General features: G+C 45.6%; 1 protein-coding gene across 1 annotated transcript in view; it reads right to left on the bottom strand.

Annotated features, from left to right (window-relative positions):
• Positions 1 to 11805: 11805 nt before the first annotated feature.
• The window catches only part of LOC137570331 (fucolectin-like), a 62063-nt gene continuing 51553 nt past the window's right edge, over positions 11806 to 22315 (bottom strand). The window contains exon 4 of the mRNA XM_068278976.1: positions 11806 to 12262. Coding sequence (XP_068135077.1) covers positions 12073 to 12262 — 190 coding nt within the window. The 3' untranslated portion in view covers positions 11806 to 12072. The remainder of the gene's footprint in view (positions 12263 to 22315) is intronic.

Raw genomic sequence — 22315 nt, 5'->3', positions numbered from 1 at the left:
TGCGCGAAAATTCGCGTTTGCGCGCGAAAACGATATCGATTCGCGCGAAAATTCGCAATCACGCGCAATGCAAAAATTCGCGCGAAAACGGCCGTGCTAACAGTTAGCACTCTTTTGTGAATCAAGCCCCATGTGTTTATTTTAAATAATTTTACTCAGTTCAGGTTCCCTTTAAAACTTTGTTGCCAACCTGATGGAGCAGAATGGTTTGTACACGCAGATAGGCACCCAGTATAACAAGTTAGAACTCTTTACTGAAGAAAAAGATGCAGTGATAAATCATACACCACCATCAGGTGATGCAGCTTACTTAGAATAGAGAGGAACACAGAGAGAATAGATTAAACTACAATACCAGCATGGTGGCGTAGTGGTTGCCTTGTGGCAAGGGATTTCTGGGTTCGAATCCCAGCCAGGTCAACATCTGCAAGGAGTTTGTATGTTCTCCCTGCGTCTACGTGGGTTTTCTCCGGGTACTCTGGTTTCCTCCCACATCCCAAAAACATGCAGATATGTTAATTGGCTTCCCCCTAAATTGGCCCTAGACTATGATACATGCACTACACGATATGTACATAGACACATGACTATGGTAGGGACTAAATTGTGATCCCATCTAAAGGGACAGTTAGTGACAAGACAATATACTCTGTACAGTGCTGTGTAATACGTCAGTGCTATATAAATACTTAAAAAAATAAATACCATAGAGATCATTGCAGTACTTTACATACACAGTGACATTTTGTGGATGCTTTACTGTACTGCAGTTTAAAGGGAACCTTAAGGTCTTATTCACATTGCGTTCCGTTCGCATGGCCCGCCCGCTTTGGGCGGGTTTTGTGGAGTTTTTTTTCCTGACGATTACCTGCACGCTTTTTTTTTACGCTTTTCTAAGCGGTTTTGACGAGCGATTTCGGTTTCTCACTTCCAGACGTCAGTCAGGAAGGGAACTCTTTGACCTGGAAAAGAATAAGTACAATGCATTTATTCTTATAATCGCGAATGCAATCGCTGCACAAAGTGATTTTGTGAGCATTTGCGTCTTTCCTATACCTTCCATTGAGGCAGAATTGCCTCAAAAAAGTCCCATGCAGTGCTTCTCTGAGCGGATCGGAAATGAACCGCTCAGATGTGAACTGTGTCATAGCGCAAAGGCACCGCCAGCATACAGGCAAGGCACTCCATCACTTGGGGCCTCGCACTGCGGGGGGCCCTCACTCTGGCGTCTGCTCTCCACAACCCCTTCCCTCTGCTATTCAAATGTGCTGCCTGATCAGATCCCCCTCCTGCCCGGCGGCTCAGCTGTCACACCGCATACCAGCGGTGACATCATGCAAGTAAGTAGCCAGCAGCGAGGAAATGTCCAATCACGGCGCTGCTCGTATACAGGAAGTGACATTTACTTCCTGTATACGAGCAGCGCTGTGATTGGACATTTCCTCACTGCTGGCTACTTACTTGCACGATGTCAACACTGGTATGCCGTGTAACAGCTGAGCCGCCGGGGAGGAGGGGGATCTGATCGGAGGGGACCAGGTGGCAGTATAGGTAAATGGGGCGGGTGGGGGAGAAATAGGCTACCCCATTCCTGACTACCCCATTCCTGACTGACTACACCTATTCCTGACTACCCTATTCCTGACTACCTATTCCTCCTGACTACCTGTTCCTGGCCACCCCATTCCTGACTACCTGTGCCTGACTGACTACCTATTCCTGGCTACCCTCTTCCTGACTACCTGTTCCTGACTGACTATCTGTTCCTACCTACCTGTTCCCTGCTACCCCATTCCTGACTACCTGTTCCTGAGTGACTACCTGTTCCTGACTACCTGTTCCTTGCTACCCCTATTCCTAACTACCTGTTCCTGACTACCCCATTCCTGACTACCTGTTCCTGACTATCCCATTCCTGACTACCTGTTCCTTGCTACCCCTATTCTTGACTAGTTCCTGTTCCTAACTACCCCTATTCCTGACTACCTGTTCCTTGCTACCCCTGCTCCTGACTACATGTTCCTTGCTACCCCTGCTCCTGACTACATGTTCCTTGCTACCCCTGTTCTTGACTACCTGTTCCTTGCTACCCCTGTTCTTGACTACCTGTTCCTTGCTACCCCTATTTCTGACTACCAGTTCCTTGCTACCCCTATTCCTGACTACCTTTTCCTGACTACCCCTATTCCTGACTACCTTTTCCTGACTACCTATACCTGACTACCTGTTCCTTGCTACTTTTATTCCTGACTACCTGTTCCTGACTACCCCTTTTCCTGACTACCAGTTCCTTTCTTCCCCTATTCCTGACCACCTGTCTCCTGCTAGGCTGCTACATTTATTCCTGACCACCTATTTCTAACTATACTGGCTACACCTATTCCTGGCTACCTATACTGGGGCACCACATGTACCTGGATACATACAGTATACTGCAACACCTATTGCTCACTACCTATGCTGGGGCTCCACATGTACTTGGCTATCTATACTGCAACACCTAAAGCTTGCTACCTATTACTGAGGACATCACCTGTACCTGGCTACCTATCACTGAGGGCACCACCTGCACCTAGCTACCTATACTGCAGCACCTACAGCTTGCTATTACATTTCTCCAAGATAGTGTGAAAAGTTTTTCAAATAAATGAATGGTTTCCTCAAAGCAACATATAATCCTCAGGCAGGGAACGCACTTGTCTTTCAGTTTTCTGCGCGCGTTTTCCTGCATACTTTTTCTGCACAACAAATGTGTTTTTATGTAGGAAAACGCGCGCGTTTTTTCCACAGCAGCTGATGTAGTTGATAGAGAAAACTGACAAAATGTGTAGAATCAGCATGCAGAATGTCAGTTTTTTTTCTGCGCGCGAACAACATATTAAGTGTGTACTAGCCCATTGATTAACATGAGTTCTCAGTCTTTCTGTGCAGAAAACACGCTTGAAAACAGACAAGTGTGTTCCCTGCCTCAGTGTTTGTAAACAGTGACGGATGACGGTTAGGGAGGCTAATCCATTTGTTAGGTTTTTTTTTTTTACTTACATTTCACAAACATAACTGCTGCCTACCTCGTTTTCAGTGGTGTAATCCACTTCTGTCATAAATCACCGTTACAGCGGTTATAATGAGATTTGCTCAAATCTGGTCCGGGAGACATCCGGATAGTTACCTTACCTGTCCAACGTCTTCTTAGGCATGTCCCTCGGCGCCTCCCACGATGCGCTCCAAGTGCCGCATCTGCTGGTCACCTGACTACAAACACACCACTGAAAACGAGGTAGGCAGCAGTTATGTTTGTGAAATGTAAGTAAAAAAAAACACCCCTAACAATTGGATTAGCCTCCCAGGCCGTCATCCGTCACTGTTTACAAACACTGAGGATTATATGTTGCTTTGGGGAAACCATTCATTTATTTGAAAAACTTTTCACACTATCTTAGAGGGATGTTTAATAGTCTATGCATAGACCACCATTTTTTTTCTCATTCGCAAAAGAACCCCTTTAAAGCAATGCATTTTGTCGCCATGCATTGATAAATATAATAGAAATTAGATATTTCTGAAAAGCAGTCCTACCAATGAGACTGGCAACGGTAACCCAGCACACAGGATGGAAGAGGAGGTACAGGGGAACAAGGCTACGCTTTGTAGAGCTGTACAGAGGCGCCAGTAGGATAAAAAACACTCTAAAATGTTTAAAACATTCGGGATGCGGTGGTGGACCAGCCAACCCCAAAACAGGCACAAGTACTGTTGATTATGGTAAAAAAGCAATTTTTTCACATACTTCTAGCACAAGTTGCAACGCGTTTCGCGGGCAAAATCCCGCTTCATCAGGCAATAAATAACCACAGCAAAAAACTGAAATTGACAGAGATACAAAGCGATAATCAGAACAACGTGTGTGGCAAGATATCTTTATCCATTAGATTGTAAGCTCGCAAGGGCAGGGTCATCCTCCTAATGTTTACTGTCTTTGTAACAATATTTGTGCTGCTTGGAACTCTGCTGTATATTTGTTAGCTGTATCTATGTTCCCCTTGTCGTCTTATTGTGCTTTGTAAAGCGCTGCGGAATATGTTGGCGCTATATAAATAAAAAATAATAATAATAATAATCCTACAAATGGTATTTGTAAAATATTAAATATATGTGAAGAAGCTGACATATATGAAATCCACATGGTGTGTATTGGAAGTACCTTGTTAAAAGAATATAATAATTATTCTGAAGTCTATACCAATTTTGTAATATCACATTGTTATTACTGTTAAATAGGCATGATTTGGTATTTATGCGTGTTTATATTGATAAGGGATAGTGCTCAAATACTATTAACCTTAGTTGTAAAAAAAAGGTAGTAACCCAGGTGGATATCTGTATGGTTTGAAGGAGGGAGAGAAGAGTGGGGGAAGGAAAGTTTGTAGAGAAGGAGAGGATAAAGAAGGGGTTAACAAGGTGGGCGGGAAGAGAGAGAGGAGTTGGGTATGGGTATGCGGAGATAGTAGTCACTGCGGTGTAGGATTATAGAGAAGGGGAGGTTGAGGATAGGGTTAACGAGGTGGGCGGGAGGAGAGAAGTGCTGGGTATAAGTCTGCAGAAATAATAGAGACTGCGGTGAAAAAGAGCATTACAAAAACATGGTTGTAAGTCACTTACCAGCACGGAGTCCAAACGGAGCTTGGCACCTCTGTGGTGGTTCGTGGGAAGTGACCTAGTAGATATAGGGCTAACGGCGAGTGATCAGTGACGTGGATGGGGCGGGGTGGAAAGGAGGAAGTAATTGTAGGGGGTGGACGTGGTGGCCAATGAGATAAGAGTGGGCGGGAATAGTGTAATGCGGACATAACGCCGCATTGCCTACGTAGGTAGGCGGTGCAGAGGGAGTGTTTGTGCCAGCCGGACCTATGCGCGTGTGCGGATGTTGGAGGGGGGATGGGCAACGTGAGAGACTCTCGCACTCACTTCCGCCTCACTGGCAGCCATATTTGTAATTGGCAAAGATGTAGTGAACTATATGAGAGTAGTATAACCCCTATAGTTTTGAACATATATCTATATACATATATACATATATACATATATGTATACATATGGACACCGGACATAAAGCATGTAAGGGGGAGTGATTATTTAAAGAGACAACAAACATATGATACAAACATTAGACAAACATATGATACCAACATTAGACATGGTCATTTCGGAGGGAGAGCAATGCCGGCCCCTGCTGGTATATAACCGGTAATGCTCGTTGAGTGTGTAGTTTCATGATATGTAGATGGAACTATAGATAAATGCTGGTGAAACAGAAATTGGTCATTAGAGTTATATCCACCAATTTGCAAGCTGGCGGAGTGCATAATAAAAGAAAACTTGTGCATATATGAGACAACATAAGAACAATAAGAACACTCAATAAATCCCCTGGGACGAGTAACTATGTCCCTGCATTTCCCCACTTTACCTTGCAGGGCCGTAGCTACTACTTCCCTTGCCGCTGCACACTCCCCCATGCCCTCCCGCGCTCGTCATCGCCGCGATCATTAGACTGGAGATTAATTAATCCATTCATTCATCTCTGTCCCCGTGTGAATGGTTACCAGCATCAATTAGATGCCACTATCATTTGTTTACTTCCGATGTAACAGATCCACGCATTACTTCCTATCTAGCGTACTCTGTGTACGCAATAGGAATTAATGTGCGAGGACATCTTGTGGCCAAATAGTAAAATTACACCTACATACATTTAATTACAAAAAAAGACCCACAAATACATTTAAAAGTAACACTTTACCTCCCACACTATCCCATAATTACCCTTTTTTTGTATTAAAAATTACCAGTTGGTTTGGTCTCCCCAGTGCACAGATTGGGTTTAGAAGAGGAAGGATCTCTGTCCATGTCCTCCAATGCAAAAGTTTAATTATCTGTTGTGAAACGTTATTGTTATAAATCACCTTTTTGCTTCGACACCAGCACTTCTTAGAGTTGCACCTCACAGACTGTGAGATAACTTGACTCTCCACACAGCAAGCATTATAGGAGATAGACCGTTCTCAAAGTACAAGGAGTTTATTCAATACACAGATATACAGATACAGTTCGTCATATCTTAGCCAAGCAGATTCTTCTTTAAGTCCCTTTGCGTTACAAGCTCTTGATCTCCTTCCTGTTGAAGGTAATCAGGTCATCTTCTTTCTATTCTAAGTTACATCTAACTAGGTATATACAGCATACATTATATCAGATTACATAAAGAAAGGAAATAATTATGGTTCCAGTCAGTAGAAGTCAGTAGATGAAGAGCGTGAAAGTAAGAGTAAGAATGCCCTCCGCTGGCCCATCCGGCCCTTTAATACTGACTAGGAAAGAGTTAAATGTAACCTCATCTGAGCCCTCCCCCAGAACCGACTATTGGCTTAGACCCCTTGTGATGTCAGGACACACACCTACTCGATTAATATTCTATAAGATATTATGCCCTAGTCGCAGGAATGTTATGTTTTATAAATATGGCCCATGTTGATTGTTCCCGTAGTCCATTTGTCTGGGGCAGTGTAGGCCTAAGACCTTGGACTAGGAACATCTTCTCAGTATCTGCTTGTATCATCTAGTTCAAGCAGACATTGAGATGCTTCTGCCTGCATCACGAAAACCTCTATTTAAAGGTATATTCTGTGAACAAGCCTTTTACCTAAACCTCAGGCCAAATAACTGAGGCCTACTTAAATTATAACAGTTATGCTATATATCTGCAAATGTTGTGCATAGTGTAAAGAGGTGAGGAGACTGTGTGTCAGCAGCCTGGGGGTCCTGTGATATAATAATAATGCTTAATAAATGATGTAACGTTAAAGAGCCACGTGCTCGTCATCTCTTCCTGAAATGGCTGCTGTGTGTAAGACATGCTGCAATTTATATCACTCCACTGCAATCATTTTGTAGATCAACTTCTTTTATGGATATGTTCAGTTCTTCATGTTTTGTGTATACAATATATCCTCTAACATGTATGTGGGAATGTAATATAAGGACTTCCTGTTATAATATAGGTGGGCTGGTGGCCTAGCAGTATCCCAGATAGTGGCAGTGTTTCCCTGTTGTCTTACAGGTATGTTGCTGTTATTTTTATATTATTGTTCTATGTAAAATCCCCTATACAATCACAGTTTTATAATATAGTATAGAGTGCACAGATTGACTGTGGTCAGGCCCGGATTTATATCACAGGAGGCTATAGGCACAGGTGTCGTGGCACCCTAGACTCCGCCCTCCATGGACCTACAAACACCCACCAAACCACAAGTGTGATGGCTGTGCCAGTTGTCACTTCTCCCTTACTTTCCTTGCAAGGTGCCCCTTAGCAATAGGTAGCCCGAGGTACCCCCGACTGAAGGGAGATCGGGTCAGTGGAATGCTGAGAGCTGGGTGAGTAACCTCTCATTTACGCTCAGCTCAGGACTCTGCTTGGGTAGGAGGAAGGGAGACACTAGGGGAGGGGGTTAAGCTGTCTTTCCATCATCAGGCGCCTGTAGGCACGTGCCTACAGTGCCTTATAGTAAATCCGGCCCCAACTGTGGTAGAGGTGAGCTGGTGGCCTGGCAGTGTACCTGATAGTGGCAGTGTTTCCCTGTTGTCTTATCGGCTCCACTTAATTGCACTCCACCTCAATAAAGCATTAAAACACCAAAGGCATGAACATCATCCCTTTGCCTAGTTCATGCCTGGAGGTGCTGGTGGGCAAGTGCCTGTGAAAGTTGGAAAGAAGCTGGTGCAGGAAAGAGAGGGCTATGTTTGCAGAACTGATCTATGTTCATGACAATTGTATGAAAGCAAAATTTCCATTTACTACCGTGTTTCCCCTAAAGTAAGACATCCCCTGAGAATAAGCCCTAGCAGGAATTCCTAGCATGCTTGAAATATAAGACATCCCCCAAATGTAAGCCCTACCTAGCAGCAGCCCACATGACACCAGCAATTCACGCTCAATACAAAGCCTGGATACAGGAGAGCAGCAGTATATTGTGAGTTCTACAGTTCTGTATATGTGTGTCGGGCAATTTGTTTTTTGTATTAGAGCCAGCCCTCCTGATCTGTCCTGATAAGCATCAGCAGCACTTCACCTCTTCACATTTTCCCAGGACACACAGCTTATCCTGTCATAGCTCTGGGGAGCCTGAACAGAGTTCTCTGCCTATAAGAAATAGACTATTAGAAATAGACAGTTTTGGACTGGCCCAGCGGGGTGTCGGTATTTTGCCCGGTAGGCCCCGCCTCCACATCTCCAGTGGGCCCCGGGGGCCCATTAAGTTTTGTCTAAGATTTTTTTCTTAAACTTTATTTTTTTCCCCTCCGGGGGTTTCAGTTCCAATCCCTCCCTCACCTCAAGGGCCCCCCTCCTGTTATGCGCGGCGGCGGCGGCAAAAGATTCAGCTACAGGCTCCGGATCCGGGGTCCAGCAGACGGCCGCTAGAGCTCCAGCCGCCTGGTCTACACTGCCTCCTCCTCTGCCGCTCGCACTGAATCAGGAAGTAGTGCGTGCGAGCAGCATTGCAGACTGCAGAGGAGGAGACAGTGTAGACCAGGCGGCTGGAGCTCTAGCGGCCGTCTGCTGGACCCCGGATCCGGAGCCTGTAGCTGAATCTTATGCCGCCGCCGCGCAAAACAGGAGGGGGGCCCCTGAGGTGAGGGAAAGAAGAAAGGAGTCGGGCCCCCCTCCCAGCGTCTGCACAGCACTGACTGCAAGTAGTGGGCCAGTCAGCTAATTGATATAATTAGCCCACCCTTCCTTCTGGTAATTGATATAATTAGCCCACCCTCCCTCCAGGTAATTGATATTAGCCCACCCACCCTCCCTCCAGCTAATTGATATTAGCCCACCCACCCTCCCTCCAGGTAATTGATATTAGCCCATCCACCAGGTAATTTGACTTAGATTTATTGACTTAGATTAATTGACATAGTCATATCAGTGACTGTCCTCAGGAGCTCACAATCTAATCCTACCATAGTCATACTCTAATGTCCTACCATATTATAATTATGTATTTATACATCACTGACATCTCCTGCAGCACATTACGGAGTACATAGCCATGTCACTGACTGTCCGGAGAGGAGCTCACAATCTAATCCTAGCATCGTCATAGTCTAATGTCCTCCCATATTATTATTATGTATTTATATAGCACTAACATCTTCTGCAGCACTTTACAGAGTACACAGTCATGTCACTGACTGCCCTCAGAGGAGCTCACAATCTAATCCATGTCATATGTATGGTAACTAGGACATTACTTTATATTAAAGGGGACTCTATGCAAAGGTTTGCTGGGTAGCAGTGTTTCTTAATTACAATGCTGCTAAGTTCATGTACATTTGGCCCTATCCATGATACACCATGACCACACCCACCTTCCGGTGCATGGTCATGCTCAGGGGCGTAGCAATAGGGGGTGCAGCGGTAGCGACCGCATCGGGGCCCTTGGGCCAGAGGGGCCCCGAAGGGCCCTCCCTCAACTACAGTATTAGCTCTCTATTGGTCCTGTGCTCATAATAATCACTTCTATAGATACTTTGAATAGTGGTAATCATTAACAAGCTGTTCCCCATCCCCTTCTTGCACCTCTGACACTGTAGTTACCATTGGCAGGTTTTGGTGCGCCGTATCAATTGTTATGTATAGAGTGCTTGAGGGGCCCCATTGTAAGACTTGCATCGGGGCCCACAGCTCCTTAGCTACGCCACTGGTCATGCTCTTTTTTTCACCACAATCATGGGATGTGTGAGCCCCAGGTTGAAATCTCTCTGGTGGGCCCCCAGGGTCCCAGTCCGACACTGTACCCACATGATCAACAGAATCAATTTCTTGTAAGTGAGAGCCAATATCTGCAAACCACAAGCTCTGTGAATGCTGCTTGTGTTTCAGCATGGCATGCAGTATATACATTTTGTATAGGAAAACTACCAGAGTTTCCCGCCAAAATAAGACATCCTCTGAAAATAAGCCCTAGCACATCCTTTGGACTGTCACATTTTCAGGGAAACACTGTATGTTGGAGTGGTGGGGAAACACATGTGCATTGATCCATGGAAACTATCCATACACTTTATCTTTGAATGTAGTTGGTGTCAGAGCCGGATTAAGGCTAAATGGGGCCCTAAGCAAAGTAACTGATTTGGGGCCCCCCATCATGTCGTAATAGAATCAGAAGATGCAGCTGCACAGCAACATGCTGCACACACCGGGGCAGCCGAGCTACTGGTTGCTATGGGCTTTCCTCTGTGGGTGCACAATGCAGGGAATAGCAGCAGCAAAATGCAGAGTGAGAGATGAATGGCAGGGACATTTGCACTCAGCGGCTGGGGCACCCCTGTGAAGAGGGCGCCAGATATCACAGCAGCAGCACTTTCCCCCTGCATCTCCAGCCTGGCAATAGCAGAAAGCTCTGGACACCGCCAAACCGGAAGCCGTTCCCCAGACAGAATTGCATAACCACCCCCACCACCGAACAACCGATTTCCTCCCAAACTAGACAGCCACCATGCAGCCTCCATCCCAGTGAATATGATAGTCCAGCAGAGAAGGCAGCCGCAGCGGGGGAGAATGACAGCACCAGATGACTCACATTCACCTATTGCGATCCAAGCAATAGAGGTCCTGTCATCCGGAGCCCATCTGTCTCCTCTAGAGTGCTGCTGCTCGGTTACTACTACTCTTACTACTTCCTACTTCCTGTCTGATCTGAGAATCAGGAAGTTGAGAACGAGTGGCTGCACTGTAGAAGAGACAGATGGGTTTCAGATGACGGGATCTCTATCGCTTGGATCATGGATAGGTGAGTGAGCATTTGCCATCTGCTGCTATCATTCTTGCTGCAGCTGTGGTTCTCTGTGGGAAGGGAGGGAGGAGTGGGCAGCGGCAGAGCGCACAGTAGCAGGAGGGAGATCTAGGAGGAGAGCCTGGCTCTGAAGACAATCAGCAGCGCACGGCATCATTTGACAAGACAGGACAAATAACATTTATATTGCGCTTTTCTCCTAGCGGACTCAAATCGCCAGAGCTGCAGCCACTAGGACGCGCCCTATAGGCAGTAGCAGTGTTAGAGAGACTTGCCTAAGGTCTCCTACTGAATAGGTGCTGGCTTGAACAGGCAGAGCCGAGATTCGAACCCTGGTCTCCTGTGCCAGAGGCAGAGCCCTTAAAGGGACTCCGAGCAGTGCCTGTGGGTATGCCTTTAAGTATACTTACAACTAATTAATTACATCCTCACACCTACCAGCATGATGTTTGTAATTATATCCCCCTGGGTTCCTTATATTTCATTGCATTGTGCTGAATCAAGCTGCCGACTTTGGAGAAAAGTCGTCCTGTGTAATACAATGTACCTATGGAAAGATGCATCATTTTGAAGCTCTCTTTCTCCTCTTTCCAATGATAGATAAACTGCCACCCTACGCCTTTTAGTTTTCGCTATTTTTGGCGAAATTGCCGTGGCCACGATTTCGTTCTCGAAAATAGCGAAAACTAAAAGGCATAGGGCGGCGGTTTATATATCATTGGAAAGAGGAGAAAGAGAGCTTTAAAATGATATGCATCTTTCCATAGTTACTGCACTGCTCAGAGTCCCTTTAACCATTATACCATCCAGCCACCACTGACAGAATGGCTGGTTTATGTGCTGATGGGGCCCCTTTGACTCTGAATGGGGGCCCCAAGCGACTGCTTTTGTTGCCTGGTTGATAATCCGGCCCTGGTTGGTGTATTATAACAAATAGGACAAAGGCAATGGCTGCATGCCATAAGGGTATTTCTTTATTTCACAATCATTAAAATCATTTGCAGGGCAAACTGCAGCCCAGATCACATCATGTTTTTCTTTCAATAGGACCTCTCCCAGCAAACTTCGTCATTAGAATCAGAATTTGTCAGAATCAACAAGCTGACACATCATTGCATTCCAGCGGTTCTGGAGGTGTGTTTAGCTTCTAAGGGCAACAATGGATAATTTGCATACATTCAGCAGTGATGCCCTGGGAGACATCTCAAGCTCACTCCAACCTGAATTATCGCAAATTCTTTGTGTTTTGAGTAAGCAAACTTTTGTTTTCCTCAGAATCAACAGGAACTCCAAAGATCTGAATCTCACAGAAAGTGAGCGCTTTATATTGTCCAGGATTGACCACATTCACGTATCGTCCCTTCATCCCCGGACAGTAGAAGGTTTGTGTACCCATGGACGTAACTTTGGCACATCTAAAGAAAAACAAGACAATTTTAAAATAAAAGGGAAAAGCAATGCCTAAAATATGATGTGCAGTACAAAGCAGTGTGCAAATATCTACGCAAAAAGGGGGCCGAGGGAGAAAAAAAAAAGTGCAGCCGTAAAAGTTTTTTTTCAGCAATGACAATTAAACATATGCCTTTCCTCATACTGAATCCTCCCTCTACTGATGCCTAACCTTAAAGGGAACCTGAACCAAGTAATGTTATTTAAAATAGACACATGATGCACCTGTAAATGAATATTACATACTTACACCACAGTCAGTTCCTCTCAGAGGCTCTTCTAACAATGATTCCTTCCATTTCTGACAAGATTTTGCCAGAACTGAAATATTTCAGCTGCTGTCAGCTATATATTAGTTGCTGTCAGTTATAACTGCAAGGACAACTGATGAGCAAGGTAATGTCCATGTTTCCCTATGGCTCAAGCGGGTGATATTACAGTTTAACAGTGTGCTGATCAGGAAGCTGTTATGGGGTAATGTCCAGTTCCATCGATCACAGGGGAAAAAACGGATGTTAATTGGATTTACAGAAAGTGTGCAATAATTGTTTAAACAAAATTAGGCAGGTGCATAAATTTGGGCACCACAAAAAAGAAATGAAATCAATATTCAGTAGATCCTCCTTTTGCAGAAATTACAGCCTCTAAATGCTTCCTGTAGGTTCCAATTAGAGTCTGGATTCTGGTTCAAGGTATTTTGGACCATTCCTCCTTACAAAACATCTCTAGTTCATTCAGGTTTGATGGCTTCCGAGCATGGACAGTTCTCTTTAACTCACACCACAAATTTTTAATTATATTCAGGTCTGGGGACTGAGATGGCCATTCCAGAACGTTGTACTTGTTCCTCTGCATGAATGCCGTAGTGGATTTTGAGCAGTGTTTAGGGTTGTTGTCTTGTTGAAAGATCTAGCCCCGGCGCAGCTTCAGCTTTGTCGCTGAGTCCTGGACATTGGTCTCCAGAATCTGCTGATACTGATTGGAATCCATGCGTCCCTCAACTTTGACAAGATTCCCAGTCCCTGCACTGGCCCCACAACCCCACAGCATGATGGAACCACCACTATATTTTACTGTAGTTAGCAGGTGTTTTTCTTGGAATGCTGTGTTATTTTTCCTCCATGGAATAACTCAATTTTAGTTTCATCAGTCCACGGCGCCTTATTCCAAAATGAAGCTGGCTTGTCCAAATGTGCTTTAGCTTACCTCAAGCAGCTCTGTTTGTGCTTTGGGCGAAGAAAATACTTCCTCTGCTTCACTCTCGCATACAGTATCTCCTTGTGTAAAGTGCGCCAATGGTTGAACGATGCACAGTGACTCCATCTGCAGCAAGATGATGTAGGCCTTTGGTGCTGGTCTGTGGGTTGACTGTTCTCACCATTCGTCGCTTCTGTTTATCCAAGATTTTTCTTGGTCTGCCACTTCGAGCCTTAACTTGAACTTAGCCTGTGGTCTTCCATTTCCTCAATATGTTCCTAACTGTGCAAACGGACAGCTGAAATCTCTGAGACAGCTTTCTGTATCCTTCCTCTAAACCATGATGGTGAACAATCTTTGTCTTAAGGTCATTTGAGACTTGTTTTGAGACCCCCATGTTGCTATTCTTCATAGAAAATTTAAAGAGGAGTGAAACTTACAATTGACCCCCTTAAATACTCTTTCTCATATTTGGATTCACCTGTGTATGTAGGTCAGGGGTCACTGAGCTTATCAAGCCAATTTGAGTTACAAGAATTAGTTCTAAAGGTTTTTGAATCAATAAAATGACAACAGTGTCCAAATTTATGCACCTGCCTAATTTTATTTAAACAATTATTGCACACTTTCTGTAAATTCAATAAACTTTATTTCACGTCTCAAATATTACTGTGTGTGTCTCCTATATAATATATTTAACTGACATATTTTATCATAACAACCAATGGTTTATACAGGAAAATCATGACGATTAACAAGGTTGCCCAAACTTTCGAATCCCACTGTATTTCTTTTTTTTTTTTTCAGTACAATCTAGGCATTTGATTTTATAGTCATTTTATGGGGAAAAATTAGGCGTAAATGTAGAAAATACCATTTTTTTTTCATTTTTCACCCTTCCTGATTTTCACATGACACGTCCCTTAGGTTGTAAAACACATAAAAATGTATTCTTTGGCGCCTCATACCCCATATACCATATTTTATTATTAGCATAGTGATACATCTGTAGAGTTGGGATGTCACGAACATGAAATTTGCTGCAAATTTTCGCAAAATGGCGAACCATGCGAACTGCCATAGACTTCAATGGGCAGGCAGATTGTAAAACCTATAGAGACTGTTTCTGGCCACAGAAGTGATGGAAAAGTTGTTTCAAGGGGTCTAACACCTGGACCATAGCATGGAGGAGGTGGTTCCATGCCAAAAGTCCCACCAAAAATGACAGAGTTGACGCATGTTTTAATCTCTAAAGGATAGAAATCACAGTACGGTTTTAAATTTGTGGTATTAAGTGCTTTAGAACGTCTGCTGTGCATACACTGTGATAAGGTAGTATAAGGGTTAGGCCTGCTTCACACTGATAGACAAAACACTGCGTTTAACGTATTGCAAACAACCACAAAGAGCATTAGTGATAACATCAGGTGAGCAAATCATTGTTTTTGCTAGTTGACAGCTCCAGGACATAAATGTTAGTCCTCTCGGCAGCAGTCTTGGTGTAGTGGTGTGTAGTGGCTGCTGTGCTTGTGTGCATGTTTGCGGGAGTGCAGGTGATTGCGGTTTTCCAGCCCCTATGGTCGGGCTGAGGTAATTCAATGACAGTTAAGAAAAACACTGATTCTGCACTGAGGCCTTATACAGGGGGCAGTAGATGCCAGAAGTGGTGCTGAAGGATAAATGGGATATGGCCAGTGCACTACTAGGACCAGCAGACCTGTCTCCACTAGCTAATGTGTGCACTGGACACACAAAGCTGCAATATAACAATATCAAGAAAAAGAAAAACAGCCCCTAGAAGGGTGAACTACTGTAGTACTAAGTACTGACTGCACCTGTCTGCAACAGCTAAAGTGCACTATGTGGACACACTTAACACTTAAGCCATTTCTAAGACAGGTGCTCTTTGTCAAAGTGCACTTAGCAGTTATGCATGCTGAGATACTTGGTTTTGGGCCTTGCAATATCTGATAATGCAAAGGTCCCTGCACGTGCTGTCGCTTTAAATGTATCAGGAGGCTCTACCTGCAGCCACTTCTAAGACAGGTGCTCTTTGTCAAGGTGCACTTAGAAGTCAGGCATGCTGAGACCCTTGGTTTTGGGCCTTGCGATATCTGATAATGCAAAGGTCCCTGCACGTACTGTCGCTTTAAATGTATCAGGAGGTCCTACTGGCAGCCTCTTCTAAGACAGGTGCTCTTTGTCAAGGTGCACTTAGCAGTCATGCATGCTGAGACACTTGGTTTTCAGCCTTGCAATATCTGATAATGCAAAGGTCCCTGCACGTGCTGTCGCTTTAAATGTATCAGGAGGCTCTACCTGCAGACACTTCTAAGACAGGTTCTCTTTGTCAAGGTGAACTTAGCAGTCATGCATGCTGAGACACTTGGTTTTCAGCCTTGCGATATCTGATAATGTAAAATGAAGAGCAGAGAGCGTGCATCATCCGTCCAGATTTGTGCATTTATTGCGGATAGGCAAAAACCAGTGCAGATACAATACGGTGCATAACATGAATCATCTGTATTACATGTTTGATGTGCATATCATAGTTGGCAGACTTATCTGTATTCCCGTAATTAGCCCGTCAGTGATGGAGGTGGGAGCATGGGAGTGAGATGGGCCTAGCGACGGCCGTTTCGCGTCCCCCTGGACGCTTGGTCACGCTGCGCTCCACTATGCGCCGGCGACGCTTGGCCACAGTTTACATACGGGAGGGTCCGCCTCCCCTGTGGCGTCACAACGCCGGCGCTGATTGGAGCTCAAGAATTCCTCCAATGGAAGAGTCCGCGACGCATGATGACGTAGACGGTGGCCAAAGGATAACACTGCGTGCGCTCCAGCTTGCCGCATCGGCGTGCGTCATGTCTGACGCGTCCCGCACCACCCAATCACTGCACTGGCAAAAAGCGTGTCGGGCGGCCCACTGGCCGCATAGACACGCGTCACGTGGAGCGCAAACAAATTGATCTAACTCCACCACCCGGATACATTACATCCTGGTATTGCAGGGGACAAATGCCGGTTTCAAAATTTCCGGCAGGGTGCGTGATGTCCATTAAAGCGTGTGGAACGCTAGTCAGGTGCATCCATGGCCATCCATCCACTATCCTGCCCGTATATATATGTGGCAGTCAATCAAAACGTCACTGGCTCATCCACTGGTGAATTACAATTAAGTGAAGAAACTGTGTGAGTGTGAAATTGTGTTTCAACATTAAAATTGGATGCTGGGGCTGAGGAGCAGAAACATTATATAATCATTCCATATATTCATAAGCTGTTACATGGTTCCTAGATCGTTCACTGATCCAATATGAAACCCATAGTAGAAACGATGAGAGGGGGGAGGGAAAGGGAAGGAAGGGAAGGGGTAAAACAGGGGGGGGGGGAGGGGAGGGGGGGAAGAAAAGGCTGGAGCAGGGGGGGGGGGGAAGAAGAAGGGAAAGGACACAGGAGTGAGAAGGGAAAACAAGAAGGGGAGGCTTCATCGCCTAACAGGACAACCAGCAGTTGTAATCATCATGCGCATTCAGTCCCCCAAACGCACATAAATTCATTTACTTGAAGACACACATCATAAGTCATGGATCCAACATACTAGAGAGTTCGACCTTATCATTGAGGCCAACAGGGCCCAGGGCTTCAGTCTGTAAAATTAGCCAGGTTTCTCTTCTCAACAATTTCCTTGCTCTGTCCCCACCCCTCCTCTCCTTATCTATCCTCTCTAAACCTGCGAATTTTAACCCCTTTACATCTCCTTCATGTTCATCTCTCATATGAGCAATAAACCGAGCACAACCTTTTCCACTTTTCACCGACCCCACATGTTCTCCCACTCGTTCCTTCAAGGGACGAGTGGTTTGTCCTATATAATAACGTCCACAGGGGCAGAAGAGGACGTATACAACATATTTAGTTTGGCAAGTGATTAGGGTATTAACCGCTAAGCTCTCTTTTCCTACCTGTACACGCTTCTTGGGAATCATACGAGGGCAAAACTTGCAATGCCCACATCGGTGATTCCCTTTGGGCATGCCTGTATCCAGCCAATTTCCTTTCTTGGGGGAGATGAACTCACTATTAGTCAGCATATCACCTAACGTAGGTGCCCTCCTAAATGCCACCCTCGGGGGGCCGCCAAGGGCCTGCCTCAGGGTGTCATCCCTTTCTACCAAGGGCCAGTTAGTAAAAATGGCTTTCCTGACTAGACTGGCCATGGGTGTGTAATCAAAAGTAAACGTTATCCGGTCCCGCAACGGTCTTGGCCTTTGTTTGGGTGTCAAGAGGCTCTGTCTGGACTGACATTTAGCCCTATGATATGCCTCCTCCAACCATGTGGCCTCATAACCCCTATTGGACAAACGTTTAGTTAAATCAGCTGCCTGCATTTCAAATTCTTTATCATCGGCATTATTTCTCCGTAGTCTCAAATACTGGCCATATGGAATGGCCTTAACAACGTGCTGGGGATGAAAACTTTTAGCGTGAAGGAGGGAATTCGTTGCCGTTGGCTTCCTATATCCTTCGCAACACAAATCATTGTTCTTAACCATAATTCTTAAATCAAGAAAAGTCACCGCTACATCACTCATCTCTGCAGTGAACTCCATATTAATTGTGTTGCTATTAATATAGCGCAGAAAGCTCTCAAATTGTATGTCCGTACCTGACCACACCACCAGGACATCGTCCACATACCTCGACCATTGTCTGATGTGCCGACGGAATGGATTCTTGTCCGAGAGCACAGCAGACTCCTCCCACGCCCCCAGAAAGAGGTTGGCAAAGGAGCATGCCACGGGGGTCCCCATGGCCGTACCCGCTATCTGATGGTACCATTGTCCATCAAACATGAAGGCATTATGCCTCAATACAAAATCCAAACATTCACAGACGAAGACAATATATTCCTCATCTCTATCGGTACGCTTCAAAAAATGCTTGACAGCTTCAATCCCCAGATCCTGGGGAATACGGCTGTACAGACTGACCACATCAATAGTGGCCAGTCTGTCACCGGGGACCCACGTGGCACGCTCCACCATCTGCAGAACCTCCAACGTATCCCTCAAATAAGAGGGCACCCCCTTAAGGAGGGGGCGCAGGAGATGGTCGAGGTATCTGGACAGCCTCTCCGTGAGAGACCCACAGCCGGAAACTATGGGACGTCCCGGCGGTGCGGTCACAGACTTATGCATTTTAGGTATATGGTACCACACCGGACAGCGAGGATGGGAAGGAAGCAGATCGCGGGCCAATTTTTGTGGAAGAAATCCCCTCTCTACGCCTCTGCGAAGCAGAGAACGTAGGTTTGTTTGGTACTTAAGGGTTGGGTCTACTTGGAGCGGACAATATGTAGACCTGTCACCCAATTGCCTCTCGGCCTCGTTTTGGTATTGGGTGGCTGACATAATAACCAAGTTGCCACCCTTGTCCGCTCCTCTTATCACCAACTCCTTATTCTGCTTTAGCCATGTCAGGGCTTTCCTCTCCTCGCTATCCAAGTTAGGCACCATGGTTTGATATATCTCAGCCTTTATGTCTTTCATCACCCTATCAAAAAAATGATCTATACTTGATCCTGGAGCAACCGGGAACGGCTGTATTGATTTGCAGGCTCTAAAGTCACTATTGTTGCCCAGGGTTAGAGTCTCTGTTTCCACAAAGTCTGTCCATGCCTGATGGCCCCCATCTGCCCACAATTCATTCACTATCTGGCTAAGCTCCTCATCCGTGGGGTCCCACTGGACCAACGGGCTGAAGCCCAAGGTACCAGCGTCCTTCCCCTGTGTCATTTGAGGAGGTTGCGCTGAAAATAAAATTTGAGAAAACCCCTCCTTAGGTCCACTGGTAGCCTCAGGTGTACACCTCTGCTCTCCAGTACTATGACCTTGTGTCACTGGGGTTTTGTTTTCGGCAGTGTTGGAACAGATGGGCTCCTTGTTAAACTTCTGACATATCACGATTTTCCTCATGGATTTATACAGGTCTATTGTGAAAGCCACTATATCGAAACCTCTTGTTGGACAGAAGTTCAAGCCCTTGGATAGAAGTGAAAGGCATGCCGGGGGTATCTCCATCCCCGAAATGTTCATAACCTGCAAGTTATTCACCTTTACATCCCCTTTCGCTTCTTGCTGTTGGGTTTCTGATCCCCCTTCCCTTGCCAATGCACACTTTTTGATTTTATTTCTGTGCCTACGTCCTCGTCCTCGTCTAACCCTTCGTCTAAAGGGCCGGATGCTCCTTTTCTTGACACATCAACGTCTCGGCCATTTTCCTCCTTGCTACCCCCATTTGCCGGATCTTTGGGGTGTTGTTTTTTCTGTGGTCTCTTTTTGGGAATATTCTTCCTTCTCTTATTAATAGGTTGCTCATTATCACTATCCGAACCCGAATCCGTGGTCCAGTAGCCTTTGCTTTTGGGATTCTTCATGAAGGGTTGAGGGCCCCAGTTGAATATTCTTCCTCTGTCGAAATCCTCTTTGTCCCTAAAGAACTTCTTTAATTTTCTTGCTTTTATCTCGTCTTGTATCTTGCTTACTTTATCCTCAATTTTGGTATTTATCGTTTCATATTTATCCTGCGTCACAGAATCTTGGGTGACAGGTCTACATATTGTCCGCTCCAAGTAGACCCAACCCTTAAGTACCAAACAAACCTACGTTCTCTGCTTCGCAGAGGCGTAGAGAGGGGATTTCTTCCACAAAAATTGGCCCGCGATCTGCTTCCTTCCCATCCTCGCTGTCCGGTGTGGTACCATATACCTAAAATGCATAAGTCTGTGACCGCACCGCCGGGACGTCCCATAGTTTCCGGCTGTGGGTCTCTCACGGAGAGGCTGTCCAGATACCTCGACCATCTCCTGCGCCCCCTCCTTAAGGGGGTGCCCTCTTATTTGAGGGATACGTTGGAGGTTCTGCAGATGGTGGAGCGTGCCACGTGGGTCCCCGGTGACAGACTGGCCACTATTGATGTGGTCAGTCTGTACAGCCGTATTCCCCAGGATCTGGGGATTGAAGCTGTCAAGCATTTTTTGAAGCGTACCGATAGAGATGAGGAATATATTGTCTTCGTCTGTGAATGTTTGGATTTTGTATTGAGGCATAATGCCTTCATGTTTGATGGACAATGGTACCATCAGATAGCGGGTACGGCCATGGGGACCCCCGTGGCATGCTCCTTTGCCAACCTCTTTCTGGGGGCGTGGGAGGAGTCTGCTGTGCTCTCGGACAAGAATCCATTCCGTCGGCACATCAGACAATGGTCGAGGTATGTGGACGATGTCCTGGTGGTGTGGTCAGGTACGGACATACAATTTGAGAGCTTTCTGCGCTATATTAATAGCAACACAATTAATATGGAGTTCACTGCAGAGATGAGTGATGTAGCGGTGACTTTTCTTGATTTAAGAATTATGGTTAAGAACAATGATTTGTGTTGCGAAGGATATAGGAAGCCAACGGCAACGAATTCCCTCCTTCACGCTAAAAGTTTTCATCCCCAGCACGTTGTTAAGGCCATTCCATATGGCCAGTATTTGAGACTACGGAGAAATAATGCCGATGATAAAGAATTTGAAATGCAGGCAGCTGATTTAACTAAACGTTTGTCCAATAGGGGTTATGAGGCCACATGGTTGGAGGAGGCATATCATAGGGCTAAATGTCAGTCCAGACAGAGCCTCTTGACACCCAAACAAAGGCCAAGACCGTTGCGGGACCGGATAACGTTTACTTTTGATTACACACCCATGGCCAGTCTAGTCAGGAAAGCCATTTTTACTAACTGGCCCTTGGTAGAAAGGGATGACACCCTGAGGCAGGCCCTTGGCGGCCCCCCGAGGGTGGCATTTAGGAGGGCACCTACGTTAGGTGATATGCTGACTAATAGTGAGTTCATCTCCCCCAAGAAAGGAAATTGGCTGGATACAGGCATGCCCAAAGGGAATCACCGATGTGGGCATTGCAAGTTTTGCCCTCGTATGATTCCCAAGAAGCGTGTACAGGTAGGAAAAGAGAGCTTAGCGGTTAATACCCTAATCACTTGCCAAACTAAATATGTTGTATACGTCCTCTTCTGCCCCTGTGGACGTTATTATATAGGACAAACCACTCGTCCCTTGAAGGAACGAGTGGGAGAACATGTGGGGTCGGTGAAAAGTGGAAAAGGTTGTGCTCGGTTTATTGCTCATATGAGAGATGAACATGAAGGAGATGTAAAGGGGTTAAAATTCGCAGGTTTAGAGAGGATAGATAAGGAGAGGAGGGGTGGGGACAGAGCAAGGAAATTGTTGAGAAGAGAAACCTGGCTAATTTTACAGACTGAAGCCCTGGGCCCTGTTGGCCTCAATGATAAGGTCGAACTCTCTAGTATGTTGGATCCATGACTTATGATGTGTGTCTTCAAGTAAATGAATTTATGTGCGTTTGGGGGACTGAATGCGCATGATGATTACAACTGCTGGTTGTCCTGTTAGGCGATGAAGCCTCCCCTTCTTGTTTTCCCTTCTCACTCCTGTGTCCTTTCCCTTCTTCTTCCCCCCCCCCCCTGCTCCAGCCTTTTCTTCCCCCCCTCCCCTCCCCCCCCCCCCTGTTTTACCCCTTCCCTTCCTTCCCTTTCCCTCCCCCCTCTCATCGTTTCTACTATGGGTTTCATATTGGATCAGTGAACGATCTAGGAACCATGTAACAGCTTATGAATATATGGAATGATTATATAATGTTTCTGCTCCTCAGCCCCAGCATCCAATTTTAATGTTGAAACACAATTTCACACTCACACAGTTTCTTCACTTAATTGTAATTCACCAGTGGATG

Source organism: Hyperolius riggenbachi, chromosome 4 (genome assembly GCF_040937935.1).
Source record: "Hyperolius riggenbachi isolate aHypRig1 chromosome 4, aHypRig1.pri, whole genome shotgun sequence".
NCBI lineage: Eukaryota > Metazoa > Chordata > Amphibia > Anura > Hyperoliidae > Hyperolius > Hyperolius riggenbachi.
Note: the sequence above shows the minus strand (reverse complement) of the source record. Positions and strands in the feature narration are given on the sequence as shown.